Source organism: Ambystoma mexicanum, chromosome 1q, assembly GCF_040938575.1.
Source record: "Ambystoma mexicanum isolate Mex_15411 chromosome 1q, UKY_AmexF1_1, whole genome shotgun sequence".
Lineage (NCBI taxonomy): Eukaryota > Metazoa > Chordata > Amphibia > Caudata > Ambystomatidae > Ambystoma > Ambystoma mexicanum.
This window is the reverse complement of record NC_090922.1, coordinates 1,124,562,772-1,124,585,035: the sequence shown is the minus strand read 5'-3', so window position 1 is coordinate 1,124,585,035 and position 22,264 is coordinate 1,124,562,772. Positions and strand designations below refer to the sequence as shown.

The window sequence follows — 22,264 nt, the reverse complement described above, 5'->3', positions numbered from 1 at the left end:
TCCCTTCCCCTGCACCCACCTAGCCTCCTTTCATCTGTCCACGCCCAGATGTGCTCACTGCTTGCCAAGCTGGCCCACATCTTCCCGCAATGGCCTTCAATTGAAGTCGAAGGCAAAATAGCAGAATATTTTGGAGTGTTTAAGTTAACCTGTGTAATGGTTGCTGATCTTTTTTTAGAACTATACTTTTGGCACCCGGGACAATATACTGGTGTGTGAATAGTTATACAACCCCCATGGTGGGGTAATACCTGCACACGGCTCTGTTGCAAGGCGGTCATGTCCCCCCACCTCACGGGTGAATATTGTGTCAATGAAAATCTAAAAAATTATAAAAATCAACTACCTCTGGTTAGCTATGTAACCACATCGCACCACCTAAAATGCACATATTCCTACTCCATGTGAGGTCACAGATCAAAACACAAGACCTATAATCAGTGCATTGACATAATTAGTAAGGTCGTACAGGATGTCACCAATGTCCAGTTGAAAATAATTTTTCACTATTAGAACTGTGTTTAGAAAAGAAGCACATTAAAATGATATGTTGTGGTTGGCAGCAAAATTTGCTGCGCACACACAAACCAGATATGTATGAAACAACAGTGATAAAGGATGGTAGGTTGTACATAGACATAGTAGGTTGTACATAGACACAAATAACTGAAGTGTGAAGTTATAGTAACATTTAGTTTGAGTTCCTACAAAACATTGCCTCTGTATCAAACACCTGTAAAAAATATAGCAGGGATTTCATGAATGTTCTCTTCACAAAGAGAACCCACGAAGACACTGGGGTTTACCATGGCAGCAGGTGGAGGATAGGGGAAGAGGCAGGGAGGCAATATAGCACATTTTTAAGTTTTTCATCAAAATCATATCCCATGAGCTTAAGTTTCTTTTTCAGGGAAATGTACTTCTTTTAGTTGACCATATTTGACTTTTTACAACATTTCTAAGTGACTGTTAAGAGCACCTAAGCACACAATGCACATGTTCCAAATACAAAGAGCATTATTCTGCATTTAATACAGGCTTGGCAATTTTAATTGAGATTAGCGAAAACCTCCTCCATGTTGTTTAAAACCTTTGCATTTAATGTTGTCATTATTTAGGCTGACGCTTAGTAAACTTTAGCAGGGCTTACACAGATTAATTAAAAACTTGAATTAGCGATATGAATAAGGCACTACTTAAATTCAATTGTAGATTTAGAGGCAGCTGCGTATGTTTTTTTCATCTATTCACGGTATGCACCCTTCAAACGTCAGCGAGTTCCTCAATTTGGAACTGAGGATCGACCAAGTGTGATCCAGTAGCAGGAAGATCACTTTAATTCCCCATAAAGATATGGGCAAGCCATCAATCCATCTTGCCACAGAAAAAGCATTTAACCAAGGTCTCTTCAGGAAATTCTATACCCTGTGTTTAACATAGAGTATCATCACAAAGTGTTGGGCGGTTGAAAGCTGATTTGACATGCGGTCCGCAGTAGTGCGTGATGCTTGCTATGTAATTATAAGGTATGCATTCAGACTCATCGCACATGTGAACAGTTGTGAACCATGTTAGGGAGAATTCTCTGTTTAGGCTGAATTTCCTAACCTAGCGAGACCTCCAGCAGCTTTGCTGGATTTCTGGAGTTTGTTTTTTTCCAACCTGCTAAGAGTGAGACTCTTTTTCCCACTCTTGGACATGTATGTGGTTAATTCCTTTGAAAATCAATGTGTTCCAGGGGCTATGGGGTCTTTTACTCCATAGGGTCTCATATGTTTTTCTATGTGTGTTACACCGCACCCTCCGTGCCGTAGTACAGGGGCGTCCTAGCGGACCTCCATCATAGACTCCATACCCGGGGACTGACTACTGTCTCCCCGGGCATGTAAAGTCACCATTGGCTTTACTAGACCTAAATTTACTAACAGAACTAGTGCAAACCATCCTATTGTGGACGTACTGGTAGGGGTAATTCGATTACCCCTGGGTCTGTTATTCGAGGGGGCACTGTCCCGTCCCCCCTCGTCGAGTTTTGGCTGGTGGCAGTGGAAACTACTTGTTATATTCGACCCCGAATATAACCCTATGGGATTCTTCCCATTGTTGGAGGTTGATACTTTTTCTCGTTAATCTCTAACATACCACCGGTTTATTTGTCTTAAACAAATCTATCGGTTGGTATTTTCTGCCAGAACTCGGTTTTTAAAATGGCGTCTGTGTTCGTCTCTGTGACTCCTAAACCAAAGGTTGAGCCCTTTGTTCCACTTTTGGCGGGCTTCTGTACAGAGGCCCTCCAAAGTGGTGCCATTCTGTCTGGGTACCACAGGGGGTGTGGGAGGGGGTTTAGGCACCCTGGACTGAGTTGCCTTGCCAACTCAAGTCGCACTCTGGTGTGATTGGCCCAAGTGGTGAGCCACCCCGCTCACCACTTCGCGTGTTTTGATTGACAGCTAGGCTGAATGAATGGTTTTCTGCATAAATGAGAACAGAATAAGTTCCCCATTAGGGAACTCCCGTCCCCTGCACACTATCTGGGGCTTATGGAGCCAAAGTTTTCAAAGAGTATCTGATATGAATATTTAGTATGGTTTTTGGTTAGACTTATACCATGCGTTAATTGAAGCAGGTGTTTTTTTTGCCTAACATAGTTAGAACATAGAGACAGTCGTAGATTAAATATTCACTTAAGTACAAAAGACAACTTGTGACTTGATCTTTAGTTCAGGATTTATTTGTCCAAAACAGGATTGACCAACGCGTTTCGAGAGTTATTCTCTTCTTCAGGGGCTATATGCAATTCAAAACTTTAAATCTATTAAGAAAAAGTTAAACAATGTTCTAGATTAGTTGAATAATTGATATTCATAATTTACATTCAATTGCAATATTCATTTTTACAAGAAGATATTCATTAGATAATAGAAAACATCATTATTTACAATTCCAGTATAAGCATTGATTATCGTGTAACAGTGATCCCACTGTCAGATATGTTCTCAATTTGGGAAATTAAAACCATATAAAACCAAAAGAGGTGTCCATAATTCTTATGGGAAAAAAGGATTTTGTTCATTGAAACCCAATGGTTTTTTTGGCTAATATTAAAGTAACAGAAAGAGAAAGCACTAGTTAATCGCCATTTTCAGAAAGAACGACAGAGTAATTCCTAATTACATATTTTATCATTTCAACATGAGATGTCAAGGTGGTAAGGAATAGTGGTTGGCTTACCCTGTTTTTTATGTTTTAAACATTAGAATAAGAAGGATGATCCATGATTATGGGTCTGTAAAATATTTCACATCGACAGTTTCATCATGAGTCAATACAGTGTTTTAGCCTGTGTAAAATAAAGTTATGGACCAGTCAGTATATTGGTATAATTAAATACACAAACAATCTAAACTGAGATGTTCACTAATGGGGATACATAATGAACTTACTTAATGGAGTTCAATCTCTAGAGATGTGGGAAAGATGGTCGTGCTCAAGGTCTGTAGGCATACTGCTACGTTACCGTAGTATCCACAGATAAGGAGGAGAGAAATGCCGGTGTGGCTTTTTTCAATAATCTGGGAAATCGAAGAAACCCAGTTAGGATCTAAAAGATTCTCTTAAGGTAAAAAAAGTTCTGGCTGAGGGCCATTGTCAGCATACTTACAGGTTTCTGACTGTATGACTCGACTGGAAACAAGTACCGTCCGGCTCCGTACGCTAGGAAATACAGAGTAGGAGTCCTAGCTACAAGATGGCCGTATTTGTGGATAATGTAAACATGACGTCATCACGTGGCGTGCATGCATGACGTCACAAATGTAAACAAAGACGGGTGCGTGACGTTGAGAAAGGATTTAACAAAACAAAATAATAGATTAATATCTTAATACCGTGGTGTATAATACATGAACATTAAAAACAAAGGTAAAAAATGAAGGTAAAAAATGGCGGACATGGTCTGCTGAGATACAACTCTTAGATGAAGAGGACCAACTCTTAGATATGAAGAAGTTAGTTGTAGTAGCTTTGTCTTGAGGAGAGGAGAGCCATATAGCGATGCAGTAAACTCAAACAGAATTTATTGGGAAATGTGGGAGCATCATGTAGAGTAAACATGTAATTTGAGGAATGAAGACAGAAATTAAACCTTTCGTCAGATATTTTTACTGTGATATTTTTAAAGAAAAGGAGGGGTATGGTCCGCTTAGCGAATAATGGTAGACAGGGCAGGTAACAAACAAGGTGCAAAATTGACACATATTTGTAATTATTCAGCTGCCTCATTCAGAGTTCACAGTCTCTTTGTTTGGACATGAAAGAATGTCTAGTTTCATCTTAGTTGTAACTAAAACTGGTACAATTCTTGTACATTTCTTTTGATGCTTTTATACATTTCTAGGCAGCGTCCTGTAGTAGGAAACTCAACATGATGTTAAGAGGAAGATTTTGCAAAAGAAGGGTTTGCAAAAAAAGGTTTTATAGATAGGGTCCTAAATAGTATTCCTCATTGAGCCCGTGGGGTGATTAAGCATCACGTTTATGTATCCAGAATAGTTCCCTTTGGGATAGTCTTTTGGCTAGGTCTCCACCTCTTGGAAGGGGGTGGATTAATTCCAGGATTGCCCATCTAAGTTGGGTAATGTTATGTCCATTCTCTTTGAAGTGTCTGTATACCGGTGATTTGGTATTGCATGTCCTGATGTTGGATTTATGTTCCGTCCAGCGTTCCTTTGCCTTTCGGATTGTTTTGCCCACATAATATTTCCCACAGGGGCATCGGAGTGTGTAAATCAAGTTTTTGCTGTCACAGGTCGCAAAATCATTCAGAATAATTTTTTTACCACTGCTGGGGTGTCTTATGTGGTCACCTTATATGATGTTAGCACAATGCTGACAATTCAAGCATGGATATGTACCGGTTTTTTGGTTTCCTCAATGTCGTTTGGGCAGATTTTTTGGGTCTTTCCGCTCTGATGAGAGTCCGAGGTTTTTTCCTCTCTTATAAGCAAGCATTGGTGGTTCGGGGAACAGTCGATTCAAATTCGCATCTGATTTAATGAAGTCCCAATTTTAACTGAAAGCTCTGACTAGAGAATTTCAGAGTATGAATTAGTCTTGTCGTTTTTTTGGGTTGTTCCTCTAGAAGTTTAGTTCGAGATATCTGTACTGTTCTTTGGCTTGCTTTGTCTAGTATTTCATCTTGGAATCCTCGGTTTTTGAATCTTTGTTTCATATCTTCATATTCATTCTGGAGATTGCTGGTGTCTGACGTGATCCTTTTAAATCTGGGTAATTGGCTATAAGGAAGGTTATCCTTTAAGTGTGTCGGATGAAAACTCCCAAACTGGAGCGTGTTGTTTGTATCTGTAGGCTTTCTGTAGATGTTGGTAACCAGATCAGTGCCCATTCTCGTAATGTTAACATCCAAAAAATGTATATTTGGTTGGCCGATTTCCAAGGTAAAGGTAATTCCTTTGTGACATTTATTTAGGTAATCAAAGAATTGTTGAAGTTCTTCTCGAGTCCCCTGCCAAATCCCAAAGATGTCATCTATGTAGCGTTTCCAGCAGATAATTTTGTTTTTCCATGGTTCTTTATTCAGTATTCGTGTTTGCTCCAAGTGAAACATAAAAATATTTGCGTAAGCAGGGGCTACTGCTGACCCCATAGATGTCCCTGATGTTTGTAGGTAATATTTGCCTTCATATCGGAAGTAGTTGTTATAGAGGATAATGTTTATCAACTCTATGGCAAATACTTTATGAAACAGGATGTTGTGGTGGTTCAAAAGAAACCATTCAAGTGCCTCTATCCCCTGATTATGGGGAATGGATGTGTATAGACTATTTACATCTAGGGTAAATAGAATCACTCATGGGTCATCTATTTCCATTTCTTTAAGTAGTCTTAAGAAATGAGCAGTGTCTTTCGGGTATGTAGAAGTTTTTTGCATCAAAGGTTGTAGCGCTCGGTCTAGATAAATTGCCAGTGGGTGGCATATGCTTTCGGTTCCTGCTACTATTGGTCTGAAAGGAGGATTCATCTTGTTTTTGTGGATTTTTGGTAATGAGTAAAAAACAGGTGTGACTGGAAATTTGTTGATAAGAAAGTCACTGGTCTGATCTGTGATCCAATCCATTTCAAGATGGTTTTCTTGACTATTTCTTTGATGGATAATATTGGGTCAGAGTCCCAAACTAGGTAGGTGCTTTGGTCATTTAGTAAGTTCAAAAATCCTTTGTTGTAGAATTCAGTATCCATTAGTACTAGAGCTCCCCCTTTGTCTGCTGGTTGAAGTGTCATTCATGGGTCTTCTGCTAATTCTTTAATTATTTTGAGTTGATGTTTTATGATATTCATTCTGTTGTTGGAAGAGTATTTGATTCGTCTGAGGTCTTTCGTAGTTTTGAGATTGATTATAGGATGATTGATATGGGGATGGAAAGAGCTCTTGTTTCTTAGTTCCAAATAGTTACATGTTTTCCTTTTTTCTGCTGTTTCTGGAAGTGAATCGAAGAATACTTTCAGTTCCATTTTTCTTATAAGTTTGAACAGATTGACTTCTTCTTCAAACATTGTAGTATTGTTAGTTGGAACGAAAGATCGGCCCAAATTTGGGGTATCTATTTGAGTTTTTGTTAATTGTTTAGATGAGATGTTAAATACAATTGTTTCCGTTATTTGTTCTTCGTTCTTTGTTTTCTTTTGCCCTTTTCGGGCCTTCCTCCTCCTAAAAAAGGAATTTCGGGAGTTGGTGTAGGTGCTGTGCTTGGGTGTGTTGATGCTGGCGCTTCTGTCTCAGTGGTCGGGGCAGTTCGGCCTGTGGAAGGGGTCTGGGGTCTGGGTTTGTTTCCCCCACTTGTGATGTCACTGCTTTCAGTATTGTCTGCTGGTTCCGTTGGTCTTGGTGGTCTTGTAGGTGCAGGTCTTTGATTATTGTAGAATTCTTGCCATGTATACACAATGTCACGGGCGTAATCTAATGTGTCACCCGGAATTTTCTGATTTTTCTTTGTTCGATCTCTTTCTTATATCTGTCAAGTTTTCTATTTGTGTCCAAGATGTTGCTTAGGTCTTCCGCTGATTTGAGTTTGGACAATTGTTGTGCCAGATCTTCAATCTCTTCTTTAATTGTAGACAAGGATTTCGCTAATTCTTCAATGGTCAGAAGAATTAGATCTAAGGAACATTTGTTAAGGATTTGTTCCCACCGTTTCACAAAGAGTTGGTTATCTTTACATAAAGTTGGTCGTAGGTAGACACGATAATCAATGCTTATACTGGAATTGTAAATAATGATGTTTTCTATTATCTAATGAATATCTTCTTGTAAAAATGAATATTGCAATTGAATGTAAATTATGAATATCAATTATTCAACTAATCTAGAACATTGTTTAACTTTTTCTTAATAGATTTAAAGTTTTGAATTGCATATAGCCCCTGAAGAAGCGAATAGCTCTCGAAACGCGTTGGGCAATCCGGTTTGGACCAATAAATCCTGAACTAAAGATCAAGTCACAAGTTGTCTTTTGTACTTAAGTGAATATTTAATCTACGACTGTCTCTATGTTCTAACTATGTTAGGCAAAAAAACACCTGCTTCAATTAACGAATGGTATAAGTCTAACCAAAAACCATACTAAATATTTATATCAGATACTCTTTGAAAACTTTGGCTCCATAAGCCCCAGATAGTGTGCAGGGGACGGGAGTTCCCCAATAGGGAAACTTATTCTGTTCTCATATTTCCTTCAACCCATATGCCAGGGTTGCTATTTTTCTCCCCCGCACCTTGACTTTAGATAACGTTACATAAACACAATATATATAAAAAAAACGTACACAAGTGTCTAGATATATTTAGGTGTGCAAAGGTGTCCATTTCTCCTTTGGTTTTCTTCATAAAAGCAGGGCTTTTGGGACTGGATCTTCAGAAGTCGCCACAGGACCTAGGAATCCGACGAGGGTAAAGCTGAGCCGACCTGCAACGACGACATCTCCGGTGGAGCCCTGCTGAACCGACTCACCACTTCCCGACGACAGAGGAGATCTCCCCGCCGGAGAGTCTCTTCCCCTGACTGGTGGGAACAACCAGTCTCCTTTGCTTTTTCTTCGTTCCAGGACGCAGTGGTCGAATTGCCCGTGCAGAGCACCCTGGCAACCGGATAGCCACTACCCCGGTACCGCGACCAAAAGGTGGTGCCTTGTGACAGAGCACTCCGCGGCTGGTCTCTTCCCTGGTGGTGCAACGATCTTCAACTTTCCTTCGACAATGAGATCATCTCTTCTCTTGGCAAAGACCTGACGTGCATCCACCACCAGGAACAACTGCCCCCGCTGGAGCTGTCTCTCCACAAACAAGGTACCGTGTCCGCCTGGCTTCCCTTTCTGCCGGATAGAGCGAGGTGTCTTAATCCTCACCTCTCCATTGGGTCGCCTCCAAGCTTTCTCAACTTTCTATTCTGAACTGGTCCAATCTTTCCATAACAATTTACAACAAAGACTTGAAGTGCATTTCCACTTTGATACTTTTTGGGACATATCGCCTTGCCTCTCTCCGAGTGGGCCTGGCCTCTGACTTTGCGATCTACAGTAGACCCTGCCTTGCATTTGTTTGTAAAAGTGTTGGTACCGAGTTGATTTCATACCCTGCCTTTTTCTCTCCCATCCTAACGAATACTAGAGTGCCATCTAGGTTAAAGCATTCACCTCTGTCTGCAAATAAGTGGTGCCGTTGAACCTAGACTTGTCGAACTATTGTTAGGGGGATTGATTTTTCTAATAGTAATTGTACTTGAAGTGTTTACCGTATTAGTGCTAGTGTGTTTTCAAAGATGTGTTTTTATAAATAAATAACTATATATTTTTACACCGAAGCCTTGTTCCGTGTTTGCTTGTTCTACTGTGTAAATTGCCCTATTTTGTATACTCCACATACCGCCTAACTCTTCTTGAGGGAAGTCTGACTGCTCAGCCACAGCTACCAAGTGAATCTGTGTGGTACAGACTGCTACCAAGTGGGTTTACTGCCAAACACCTGTAGTCCTAAATCTTTTGCAGTGGTCCCAGAGGGAACTGCACAGGTTTCCGCCTAACAAATCACATCAGTAACTTATACTGTGTCTAATATGGAACCACTTTTTAAAAGCCCCAGTTAACAAAAACCATGGAAAATGATTAATACAATACAGATACATCAAAAGAGAAAGCTTATGCATAATATGGACCTGCTAAAGTGCCATTTAAGATGCCATTTAAGACATCTCATTGTTTCATTAATCTCCTTTGTTTTACTTCAGGAAGGTAATTTACTTCGCTCCACACTCCTTTAAGTTCATTTTAAACACTATAAAAGGCTCTTTGGCAAATTACATCAGAATACAGAGCTTATGGTAAAAGGCATTGACATAACTAGTATGCTACAAATTCTATCATTTTATATTTGCATTTTCATTTATTTCCTTAAAACACATTATGTTAACTAAGCTAACTGTTCTTTTGATGGAATTGGCAAACCTATGATTTTATGTCATAAAAAAAACATTTAATTTGACAATTGTAGCCATCAATCGATTATGCAGCAATGCACACTTGCCTGGCACAAAAACACTCCCAGGAGTCAAACTGTACAATAATGTATATCTTCCTGACATTCCACCCAATAGGGATCCCCACTGCCTTTACCAAATCTGTAACTGATGCTCACCTCATATATAGCCAGGTCAATGCCAGCATAGGGGAGTATACCCAATATGTTTGGCACATATCCCTTATAAAACGCTTTCACGCCTTCTTTTTTTAAAATCTTCTTGGCACAGTCAAACATTCCACTGTATTGTCCGGTCTTGCCAACAGCCAGTCGCGTCTTCAAAACCTAATATTATGAGAAAGGGCAAAAGAGAAACTATTTTAGCAAATGACATGTACACACTCGAAAGCGGTTACAAGAATGTTAATAATAAAAGCTGCAACTTCGATCACTGATTGTGTTCTCTGCGCTATTTGATCTATCTACTTACTGCAGTGCTCCGACGTAATCCTGCAAGGTGCTTGAGACAGAATGATATGGCCAAGGCATTCCAGTGAAGTGCTGTACTGCTCTAGGGTTCCGGGAGAGTTGTGGATATGCAAGCATCCAGTGTTTGTTGTGTAACCTGAACAATCAATCCATTGAAGAAGAATCTCAGCGTGCTGGCATCATTACATAACACTTACCTTTCTGGGCGGACCACTGATCTGATTAATTATTCTAGATTAATGGATGGAATTTAGACTAGATCAGCTGCCAATCAAGATAGGGAGCTCATTATGTGTGCATGCTTATGTTAAAAGTGTTGTGAGAGTGTAGGAGTAAGATTCAGACACAAAGGTAGTATGGTGTTTGGCAAAGACTTATTTAACAACAAAAAACGGGGGCTGGAGAAAGGTTCTAACTTGGCCTTACAGAGTTTTCCCAGTCTCAACTAAACTGTGTCTGTGTTAGAATATCCAAAGTAAAGTTGTCCATCCTGTGTCCAAATTCTGATCTTTTCCTCACAGCTAAACATAATATAAAGTAAAAAGGCAGCATCAAAAAGAGCAAAGTTCCATAAGGTTAAGAGCAAGAAATTGGTTTTCTTTCCCTGGTCATTCTCCAGTGTGTGTGTGTACATCAATAGCCTGTCCTTCTCTCAGCAGAGTTGTCAACTCTCTGCCTGCATGAGTCTAAGATCCTGATTTTTTCTTCTCATCTCTGCCTTCTTTTCGTCTCCCTTAGTGGCAAAAGACTGCCACGAGGAAGAAGATTCGTGGTTATTCTTGCCACTTGGTTTTATGGGTATTTGCCTGGTTCTTTCATAGTTTGGTGAAGTGATATTCCCAGCTTTCATTGGTTGCCTTCATGGTATACTGGTTTACTCGCCTGCCTAGTATCCCTGGTCTCCACCCCACTTTCACACTACGATGAAGAGGCATTTTGCTGCCAACTGTCTAGGTTGCCAGGGTGCCGCTTCAATCTTTCATCATCCTTCGATAGTTTGGGTCACTCTCCAGCCCAAAGATACCAGTCAGTTCTCACGTAGCAAATACAGGTTTTACAATTAAAGGTTTCCTTTATTGCCACCAGCAGATAAGCGCTGTTCCCTCCAGTCCCGGGAACCCTCCTCTGCAGGCAAATATCTGTTTAGCACTTTACCTGCATAAGATGTGGTATTCATGTCTGGCTCAGTGCTCACAGAACCCAGAATGCCCCGCTGCACTTCTTCGCACCAGTGTGTCGACTAGTCAGCAAAACTTCCCTTGCAAACACCTTCCACATTCAGGTACCGGTCTGATTCCCTTCTCAGAGGTTGTGGTCCGGTCTGACTGAAAGCTTTCTGCATTCAGATACCGGTCTCCCACCTTCGTTAGAGGTTGCAGATCGATTAGATTCTTCTCACATTCTATCACGTTGTCTTCGGCTAGCCCTTTGCAATCGACTGTCACTGCTTCTTCAGCACCGACTACTGCTGCTCCATGTCCGACTATTGCTGCGGCTGCTGCTACTGCTTAGCTTTTTGCTTTGTACTCCTTCTCTTCATATTCTCAGACGGTTTTTAATTATTGAAGGACAACTAGAACGTTGATGGTGGTTCTCCCATCTGTTCCTAGAATCCCTATGCTATGCTGTGCTATGCTATGAAGCCTCCTCGTCTCAGTTTGATTATCACATGGCAGACCCCCTTTGACAAAGAATTTTTCAAAATTTAGGACATAAAATGTAATGAGATTAATCTGATGTACTGTTGCATAAATTTAAAGGTTGAAAATGTTTTCTATTTGAATCTATCTAATTGAATGCATCTGTCACCAAAGACTACATTTAGGAACTTTGATCGCCCTCTTCAGATGTAATTTCACCTTCTCATTTCGACACATTTTCTCAGAAATTCTAAGAGGGTTGATGTTACGAGTACCACACAAAATGTCAAAGCCTTTCCTTTTATTGAAATAATGTCTGGTATTTGGTTTACGTGCCTCTTTAGGAAATGTCCATACATCTTTGAGGCAGCTGAAGATGCCAGAACACTATGACCTCAGGACCAGGCTGCTAGGTTGAGAGTTTTAGGGCTTGGGTGCAGTGTTGTCCCTTGATCTTCGGATAGGATGTTGTAGGGGCAGAGCAGATTCATTGGAGGGCAAAGTGACATCTTCATGAGATGCGAGAACCATAACTGACATGCCCACATTGGTGCTATTAGATCAGTGTGATTTGTTCCTGGTACATTTTGTGAATTATCCTGTTGAAGAGGTGAGCTGGAAATCGGGGGATCGAGGGGGGTGGGGGGGATAAGCAAATCTCCCTGACCATTTGATCTAGAGACCTTTCCACTTTAAAAAATGTTGGGGATACTGGAGGTGTAGTCTGGGCATTGTGCGTTCTCCAGTGTTGCAAACAGGTGAATGTCTGGATTTGTATTTTATTTGTCTTTTATTAAAGCGCCTTAAGCCAAAGCATTGAACATAAATACGAGTAACGGTACAATAAAAAGTGAATAAGCAATTAGGTCCAGAAAACAATCACTCAGGAATGTTGAAGTATATGAGATTTTAAAGAACCACGGAAGAGAGAGTAGACAAAGATAGAACGAAGAAAAAATGGAAGAGCATTCCACTGAAGGGGGGCAAGAAGGTCAAAAGATCGAAAAAGAGACTGAGCACAGGGAGGACGAGGAACTAAAAGTCAGAACTGAGAATTAGACCGAAGAGAGCAAGAGGGAATGTAAAAAGATATTAGTGCAGCAAGGTAGCTAGGGGCAAGACCATGGAGAGACTTTAAAACAAGACAGTGAAAATTTAATTTTATTTGAGAATGAAAGGGCAGCCAGTTGAGTGCTGCAAGAGACGAAGAAATAGAACCCTGATAAGTGAGAAGACACAGTAGACGAATAGTAGAATTAAAAACTGATCTAAGAGGAGCAAGACGAGAATTAGAGAGCCCAAACAGAACAGTAGAACAGTACAAAAGTCAAGAAAGGAACATGTTACTTACCTGTAACTGTTGTTCTCCAGCATGGGTCTGGCATGGATTCACATGCTCAGGAATATTCCCCGTCGTCAGGCTGGGAATCCTCAGTAAACAAAAAAATCAGTATCAGTTTCGTTTCTGATCTGTCTTTCTTAGTAGTAACCAATCACTGGTCTATGGGTCATACTGCCCCCAGCCAATGACTGCCCTCTCCCAAAGCCCCGCCCTCGGCAGCCACCGTCAAATTTGGTAGCACGTAAAGTGGCAGTATGACCAAGTGAAGAGCTGCAGAGGGGACGGAGGGAGGGTTCGCATGTGAATACATGACAGACCCATGCTGGAGAACAACAGTTACCAGTAAGTCACTTGTTCCTTCTCCAGCATGTGCTCTGGTATGGATTCAGATGCTCATGAATATAAGAATACATAGCAGTACACGCATGCACAACCACGGGAGGTGGCAAGGCTGAACATTAAGCATTACATTAAACTCAACATTAAGCATCTCTTACCTCCTCACCAGGCTCACCTTAAGCGAACAGGTTGCGCAGCACTGCCTGGCCGACTCTGGACTCCTCCCTGGAATCCTGGTCGACGCAGTAGAATCTCGTGAAGGTGTGCGTCGACCTCTACGTAGCAGCCCTGCAGATGTCCAGCAGGGTCACACCAGACGAGAACGCCGTGGTAGCAGCAATAGCTCTGGTCGAATGGGCTCTCGGACAGCCGGGCAACGGTTGGTTTGCCAACCGTTGACAGTGCATGATGCAGCCAGAGAGCATCTGGAAATGGAAGCCTTCGAGAGAGCCTTCCCTTGGTTCACAGGTCCGAAGTTCACAAACAGCTGTGATGTCTTCCGAAAACTCTTCGTTCAGTCCATGTAGAACTTCAGCACTCTAGCTACATCCAGCGAGTGCAAAGTCCTCTCGGCCGGCGACGAAGGCGACGGGAAAAAGACTGGTAACACCAAGGGCTCGTTGAGATGGAAGTCCGACGGCACCTTGGGCATGAAGCAGGGGTGCGTCCTCAGCACCACCCTCGTCACGTGGAAAGTCAAGTATGGAGGCTTGCAGGAAAGGGCCTGAATCTCTCCCACGTGTCGTGCAGAGGTGATGGCCACAAGGAACGCTGTCTTCCACGACAGAAACTTCAATGGAGCCGAATGCAAGGGCTTGAATGGCGGGCCCATGAGCCTTGTCAGCACCACGTTGAGTTCTCATGCCGGGGCTGGAGCCTTCACCGGCGGGAACGATCGGAACAGTCCTTTCATAAACTCCTTCACCAGGCGATGAGACCACAGGGACGACCGTCCTGCAGTTCTGGTGTATCAGGAAATCGCTGCCAGATGCATCTTGATGGAAGCGTGAGCTAGTCCAGCATTGGCCAGTAACAGTAAGTACGGTAGCACTTGAGGGGCTGTAATCCGTAGAGGGTTAATCTTCTGTGCACGGCACAAGACAGAGAACCTCTTCCACTTGTGTCCGTAGCACTTGAGAGTTGAGGACGCCCTGGCCTTTGCAAGAACCTCTCTGCAGTCAGCCGGGATATCGTACCCTCCAAACTCTAATGCGGCAGGAGCCAGGCCTGCAAGTTCAGAGACTCTGGGTCGTGATGAAGAATGGCGCCTGCTTCTCTGGAGAGAAGAAGATCTGCGTCCGTCGACAGTTTGACTGGTGGGGACGCTGACAAGTCCAGAAGGTCCGGGAACCATATCTGTCTCGGCCACCTCGGTGCGACGAGGATCATCCTGCACCGGGACCTCTTGAGTTGGTTGAAGAGCCTGAGCAGCAATGGCAACGGCGGGAACGCATACAGGAACAGGCCGTCCCAGGGGAACGAGAAAGCATCGCCCATGCTCCTCGGCTGGAGGAACCTGCTGGCGAACCTCTGGCACTTAGTTCGTCGCCGTCGCAAACAGGTCGATTTGGGGTTTGCCCCATCGCCGGAAGAGTTGATCCAGTTGATCCTGGCTTAGTTCCCACTCGTGGCAAGAGCGCAGCTCCCTGCTGAGCGGCAATGGTTTTTATCCCCGCTAGATGAAAAGGCACCAGAAACATCCCCTGGGCAACGGCCCAGTGCCACAGATCCTGGGCCTCCTTGGATAGGGCTGGGAATCTGGTTCCTCCCTGCTTCCAGATGTAGAATATCGTGGTGGTGTTGTCGGTGAAGATCCTCACCACCTTGCCCTTGAGGGACGGGAGGAATGACTTGAGGGCCCAGAACACTGCTCGGAGCTCCAGTATGTTTATGGGGAGTGGCCTCAGCCACAGGCCTCTCGCGTGAAGATCTCTGGTGTGCGCTCCCCACCCCTCCAGGGAGGCATCTGTCGTCACCGTCACCTGGTATTCTGGGGTCTAAAAGTCTGTGCCCGCGGTGAGATGCGCGCAGGTGCCCCACCATCGAATTGCCTGGCGGAATACTTTGTTGAGCAAGATCTTGTCCTCGAAGCTGTCTGTCACTTGTGTCCAATGGGCGTCGAGGAACTCCTGCAGAGGACGCATCCAAGCCTGCACAGGCGCACCAGATAGATGCAAGAGGACATCATCACGAGAAGGGACTTGATGGACCTCACTCTGGCCACGTCCGTGGCCAGCAGACGCTGTACCTTGCCCAGGATGGCCTGCGTTCTTTCCTCTGACGGCGAGGCCAACTGCGCTACTGTATCGAGTTTGGCTCCCAGAAACAGCGCAACCTGCGATGGAACCAGGTGGGATTTGGGGAAGTTGATGGAGAATCCCAGGTCCGTGAGCAGCCGGACGGTCTTTGCCGTGTGTTCGACGGCGAGTTCCCTTGTCCCTGCTCGGATGAGCCAGTCGTCCAGGTAGGGGTAGACGTGGATCCCCTGCAGGTGCAGCCACGCCGCCACTGGTGGTACTTCAATCCGAATGGGAGGGCCTTGAACTAATAGTGCCGCCCTTGGACTACGAACCTGAAAAACATTCAGTGTCCTTTTAAGATGGGGATGTGAAAGTATGCATGCTCCAGATCCAACGACGCTAGGAAGTCGCCTTCCTCCAGCTGTCCCAGCACGTGCTGGAGGGTGACCATCCGGACCTTCTGTGCCTTGATGCATTTGTTTAGCCGACGCAAGTCCAGGATGGGACGCCAACCTTCTGTCTTCTTTCTGACGAGGAAGCATCTTGAGTATACTCCGGAGCCCCGGACCTGGAGCCTCTTTAGGACGAGCTTGATGGCTCTTTTCTTGAGCATCGCCCTTACCTCTAACAGCAGTTGAGGGATGTGATTTTCCTTCCTGGCCACGGGCAGAATTCAGGGGCACTTCTTTAGAAATTCCAGTGTGTGCCTGTGGGCCAGAGCTTCCAGCACCCAACGGTTGGTGGAGATGGATTCCCACACGCTGACTAACTTTGTCAGCCAGCCTCCCACTGGGGTGCTTCGGTGGGGGCCCGACGCAGCGGCCGGTTCAGTCTTGCTTGGAAGCAGCCTTGCCGCCTTGGCCTCCCTGGCGATGCCGGCGAGATCCACCTGACTTGCCTCGTCCCCTGTAGGCTTCTTGCGACGAGGAGCGGGCCGCCTGACGGTAAGCCGAAGAGCCGCCGCCGAATTCTTTGGAGGCAACTTGCTTGCCTGCGGAGTTCCGAAAGGGTGGCCGACGCAGAACTCTCAAGGCCCGAGCAGTCTCCGTGATGGTCTTGATGGCCTGTAGCGACTCATCCACAGTCTTTCCAAACAGATTGTTCCCGTCGAAGGGCATGTCCAAAACCTTGGCTTGCATGTCCTGGTGTAAATCCGTTGCCTTGAGCCACCCCCACCATCGAAGGCAAACGCCGTTGCTCAACTGGCGGAAACCGGTGTTGGCAATGTCCGTGGCCACAGTTATGGCGTGGTCCAACACCACCTCACCCTCCTGTAGGATCGCCAGGGCCTCTGCCCTCTTATCGTCCGGGAGGAAGTCCGACAGGGGAGCGATCTTGTACCACAATTCCCTGTCGTAGCGGGCCACAATCGCTAGGGCATTGGCTGCCTTAATCGTCGTCGCCACCGACGAGATGACTCGTCCCATGGCATCCAGCTTCTTTCCCTCACCGTCCAGTGGGGAAGTTGAGGATGAAGCCGATGCCCCCCCCCCCGCTTTCTTCTTGGCTGCTGCAGAGACGACCGAATCCGGGGTCGGCTGAGCCCTAAGGCACAACAGGGCGGCGTGGGGACCCGGTACTTCTTCTCATACCGGTCCCTCTTGGCAGGTGTCGTGGACGGGTTCTTGAGGAGGGCAAGTCCCTTGTCCCAGATGTCATCCAGCAACGGCACTGCGAGGACCGTCTTCCTCTTGGCCTGGCGTGGTTGGTAGAGGAAGCCTTCCTTCTCAGGGCACAGCTAAAAAAAGCTTGGATGCCCTGGCAATCATGACATCGAAGGAGCCAATCTCGTTGGGCGGGGACGCTCGAGGAATCGGAGACGGGAGGCCAGTCGCGTCGTCACCGCCGTTGTCATCTGTCCCCGTCGTGGCCGTGTCCGTTCCTGTGTCATCCCTCAGGATCGGGGAAGGCGACAAAGGCCGAGAGGGCCGTGAGGGCTGAAGGGGCACTGGATGAATTCTCCTCCTCTTGTTTGGAGGGCTTCCCAACAGACCCGGCACTGCTGGGTCGTTGGCTGGGGGTAGGGGCAGTCTCGTCCTTATCTCCGTGCATAAGGCTTAGATTGCCGTCAAAATGGCCGCCGGGTTGCAACGGTCGTGCCGGGAGCGACGGTTGTTCCTCCACGGAACAACCGTCGTCGTTGCCACCCTCGCTCTCGTCATCCCCCTCCTCAGGATTCCTCCTGTGGGGCTGGGCCTCTTCCAGATTCTCAGCCAGCTCCTCCTCGGAGGCTGTGTCCGTGTGCGTAACGGACACCGCCTCCCCCCCGCCTTTTCCACTGGGGTCTTCACGGGGGTCTTCTCGATGGGCTTAAAAGAGGATTCCCTCCCCAGAGGCAGGGAAACTCTGGGCCCCGAGGTCGCCTCCACTGGGATAGCCTCCACAGGCTTTGCCAGGGCCACAGCGACTCCCTCGATAGAGGCCTTAGCCGGGTGGATCAGGGCCTTCACCGCCTTAGGTGCGCATGAGGCCTTCACCTTAGGGGGAGGGTCACCGCCTCGCTCTCCCTCGGCCGGTTCCTTCAAGATCAACCTGGGCTTCGAGAAGCTTAGCCGGGTTCTAGGATTTTCTCTTCCCCGAGCCAGAGCGTTGGCTCACGGTTGATGGCGTCGGTGAAGGTGTGCCCTGCCTGGCAGCCAAAGAGTCCGACCGTTCGGCGCTCCTGGTGCCTGCGGACTGGCGGTGCTTTGCCTTCTGTTGGGCCCCTGTCGCCGGGGCGCCCTCACAGGACAAAAGACCGCTCAGACTTCTTCTCACCTGATGGGCTCTTGCCTTCCAGCCAGTTGGAGAGGCGGGTCCGGCGATCCCTCATAGTCCGATCCGACATGTTCATGCAAAATGCACAGTCCTTCTCCACGTGCGTTTTGTCCTCGTGGAGGCAATAAAGGCATTTTGAATGCTCGTCCTCAAACACATTTTGTAGGTTGCATCCAGGGCAGATCCTGAAGAGTTTGCAGGGAGTCGAGCTTTCCTTATCCTGGGTCATGTTCTTCTCGTCCACGAGGTAGGCCTCAGAAACTTCTGGAATCCTCCAAGAAGCGTAACTCGACGAAAACTTCACCCTTCAGGGGCGTAGATAAATCCGAAACAGGTCCCCGTTGATCGAAAGTAGAAACGGTGGAGCTTGAGGCTCGATTAGACCGACAAATGAGATAAATCTCTTTGAAAAAGCCCAAAACGCAGTAAAAGCTCGAGCGCTATAGCACGAGGACTCCCAACACTTGAGTGTGCGGTAAAGATCTGAGGATGGCTGCCGAGGGCGGGGCTTAGGGAGAGGGCAGTCATTGGCTGGGGGCAGTATGACTCAGAGACCAGTGATTGGTTACTAATAAGAAAGATCAGAAACGAAACTGATAATGATTTTTTACTTTACCGAGGATTCCCAGCCTGACGACGGGGAATATTCATGAGCATGTGAATCCATGCCAGACCCCATGCTGGAGAAAGATTAAAGAGATTAAGAGTTTAGATGCTTAAAATGTGAGAAACGGGTGAGCCTTATGTTACGCTCACCTGGTTCCCACAGGGGCGTCAATCGGACAGCTGCGGTCTCCACCAACGTGATGCGTAGTGCAGAGATGACAGTCTGGACTGGCCCACCTAATCTTGTCTGCTGGACTCGTAGAAGTATTCTCCTGCAAGTGGAGAAAGGGATTTAGCCACCCGTGGACTTTAGTGATGGCCCTCCAACTGTTCTCGTTCTCCCCACTAATCACCTACGATATCCCCTCTTGGTAACCTCACCATATGTTTTTAAATGATGAGCTCTCCATCCTGCATGGCATGCAGGGGCGCGTAGTTAACAGTTACTTCACTGGTTTGAAGGTACTGGAGGAGTTCCGGAGGAATATTGACTCCAGTGTCTATAAAGTTCAAAGAGTTCAATATGTCCGATGTTCACTCTTGTTCCATTCCCTCGTTAGGTTGCAGCTGGGTCCAAAAGAATATTGCCTGTAGGCAGCTGATGGCGTTCAGGTAAGAGTCTGTATTACCAAACACTGTCCGGTAAAAGTTGCATGAGTTTAACTTGCTGTTTTCTCTCCCTTTTTAGGTGCAGCATAGAAAGATGCGGCGAATTAAAGGATAATACCTCCGGTGGTAAAGCAGGTAAGCCTATGGTGGCAAGAGATTGTCTTTGTCGGTTTTCTCGGCTTACCTGGTTATTCCTTTCGTTCCCCCCCCCCCCAGGTGCTGGGTTTCGACAAAGAAAATGAAGGAGGCAGCGCCGAGTCGAAAGATGCGGTGGACTGGTGAGTATAATGTGGCGTTGCTGCTGGCGAAGCAACGCGTGCTGAAATAATGTCCTTTCCAGGCTCGGAGCTGTGCTGGGTCTGGAATCAGGTAAGGAATCAAATAATGTCCGTGATCTAACCTCTTCTCCTATCTTTTCCTTTTGTCTAGGAGCTCCGGATTCGAGACGGGCGTGGCAGAAGACTGGATGCTGACTTGCAGACACGGTGAGCATTACGCTGCTGGATGCAGAATAACACGAAGCATGGGCTGCTATTCGGGTGTGGTTTAAATAGCCTGCAAAGTAGTCCCAGGTAAGAAGTTCCCCAGAACCACAACTGAGTGAAAAATAGTCCCTGTAATAAAATAGTCCCATCCAGGCCTCATGTTGGCTTGGACTCATTTGCAGCATGGTCTGCATAAGGTAAGTGAAGTCTACGAGCCTGGCGCCTAATGCGCCAGGACGGAATCCAAACAGCCCCCAGCCGGGGCTGTTGGGGTTTTAATACGTATCTGAATGCCTGCTCCCGGGGCTGATGGACTCGATCCGGATGCCCGGGGGTAGGCATCATGACACTTTACGGATGTTGTGAAGATGAAAACGACAAGAGCGAGAGGTTAGAGAAATGTGATAAGAAGGGGAGAGATTTGAGTCAAAGTAGAGACCAAGATTACTAGCCGTAGATGAGATTGGGAGTTTAGAAGGAGGAAAAGATATGAAAGAAGTTGTAAGAAGGGGAGGAAGAGTGTTAGCAGGAATAAACAGTACGTAAGTTTCCGCAGCATTAAGAGCAAGAAAGTGGGAAGACACTGATTTAATAGCAACTAGGCAAGCCAAAAAAAGAGTGATTAATTTCAGGAGAAAAAGAAGAAAATGATAAGGCACAGTTGAGTGTCATCAGCATAAAAGTGATGGGGTAAGCCAAAAGGGGAAATAATAGCTGTGAGATACGATGTGCACAAAGAGAAGAGAAAGGGGCCTAAAACAGGCCCTTGAGGTACCCCATGAGCAAGCGAGAGAGACGTAGAGGACCTGCCCGCCCTGGAGACAGAAAACTTTTGATTAGACAAATAGGAGTGAAACCAAGACAAAACATAACCTGTAAGACTGAAAGAAGAAAGTGATGCCAGAAGTAAAGAGTGATCCACAGCGTCAAATGCAGCAGATAGATCTAGAAGAATAAGAAAAGATGTGTTTAGAATAGCAAGCAGAGAGAAGAGAATTTAGTACGGAAACAAGCAGTTTCTGTAGAATGAAAGGGACGAAAACCAGATTGAAATTTAGGAAAAACAGAAGAATTAGAAAAAATTGAAGAAATCTGGGAGTAGACAAGGCATTCCAGTAGTTTAGAGAGGTATGGTAAGAGAGAAATAGAATGAAAGTTGGACACAGTCAAAGGATTGGCGGTGGGTCTCTTTAGGATGGGGTAATAGATGTGCGTTTAAAAGATGTAGGAAAAATCGAGGTAGAAAGACAGATGTTAAAAACGGAAACAAGGTAGGGTCAAAGAAGAGGATAGACCTTAGGGATTAATACAGAAGGGATCGGGTCAATAGGAGAAGCAGTAGGGTGGGCTTTAGCTAGTAAAAGAACATCAGTATTAGAAACTGGAGCAAAATTAGCAATGAAAGCATGTGGAATGGACATGAGAGGAGGCAACGCATTGGGTGGAAGAGATGCCATAATGTCACGATGAAGAGAAGGAACTTTAGAAGAGAAGCAAGGTCAGAAGCAGATACAGCGGAATTAACCAAGTGGTCAAGCGTAGGAGGAGAAAGAAGTCGTCCAAGGGTTCGGAAGAGATGCCTAGGTTGAGTAGATTGAGTATGCAAGAGATCAGAAAAATGAAGATGCTTTTGCGGAAAATCAACATTTATCATAAAGAGCATGATAAGAAAAGTAAGACGACTGATCAGGCTTTTATTTAGACTTCAGCCAACGCCATTCAAGAAGGGCGAAGAAAACGATGCATAGAACAGAGATGAGGGGCTGTTGGGGAGAATTCTCAAAAATGAGCTAATTCCCTTCACCCTAGAGACCCCCCAGCAACTTTGATGAATTTTTAGGACTTGATTTTTTTACCTGGACAGTCTCTCATGTGTTTTGAAATGTGTGTTACTCTTGTGTTTTCTTTGGTTATGGAGTTTTTAGACAACTCCATAGGCATCATCTTTTCATGCGTGTCACACAGCACCCTCAGTGCAGTGGTGCAGGCAAAACCTTTTAGGCTTTCACAAGGTTTAAATACCTTCTCTGGGATAAACTACTGTTTCCCAGAGTAAGTAAATTGAAATTGACTTTACTAGACTTTATAAATTCCTAGACCCAGCACACCCTATCTTACAACAGAGTGCTGGAGGGGTTACTTAGTACCTAGATACTCATGTAGCAGTCAAATGCTACCCTTTCCTCTCGAAATGGCTGATGGCAGTGGTTTTACAACGAACTACCATG

At 45.4% G+C, this 22,264-nt stretch overlaps 1 protein-coding gene across 1 annotated transcript in view; it reads right to left on the bottom strand.

Moving 5' to 3' along the window:
• The window catches only part of SLC25A24 (solute carrier family 25 member 24), a 220,045-nt gene that overhangs the window by 46,861 nt on the left and 150,920 nt on the right, over positions 1-22,264 (bottom strand). Inside the window, exon 8 of the mRNA XM_069641872.1 lies at positions 9,707-9,874. Within this exon, the coding sequence (XP_069497973.1) occupies positions 9,707-9,874 (168 nt within the window). The remainder of the gene's footprint in view (positions 1-9,706; positions 9,875-22,264) is intronic.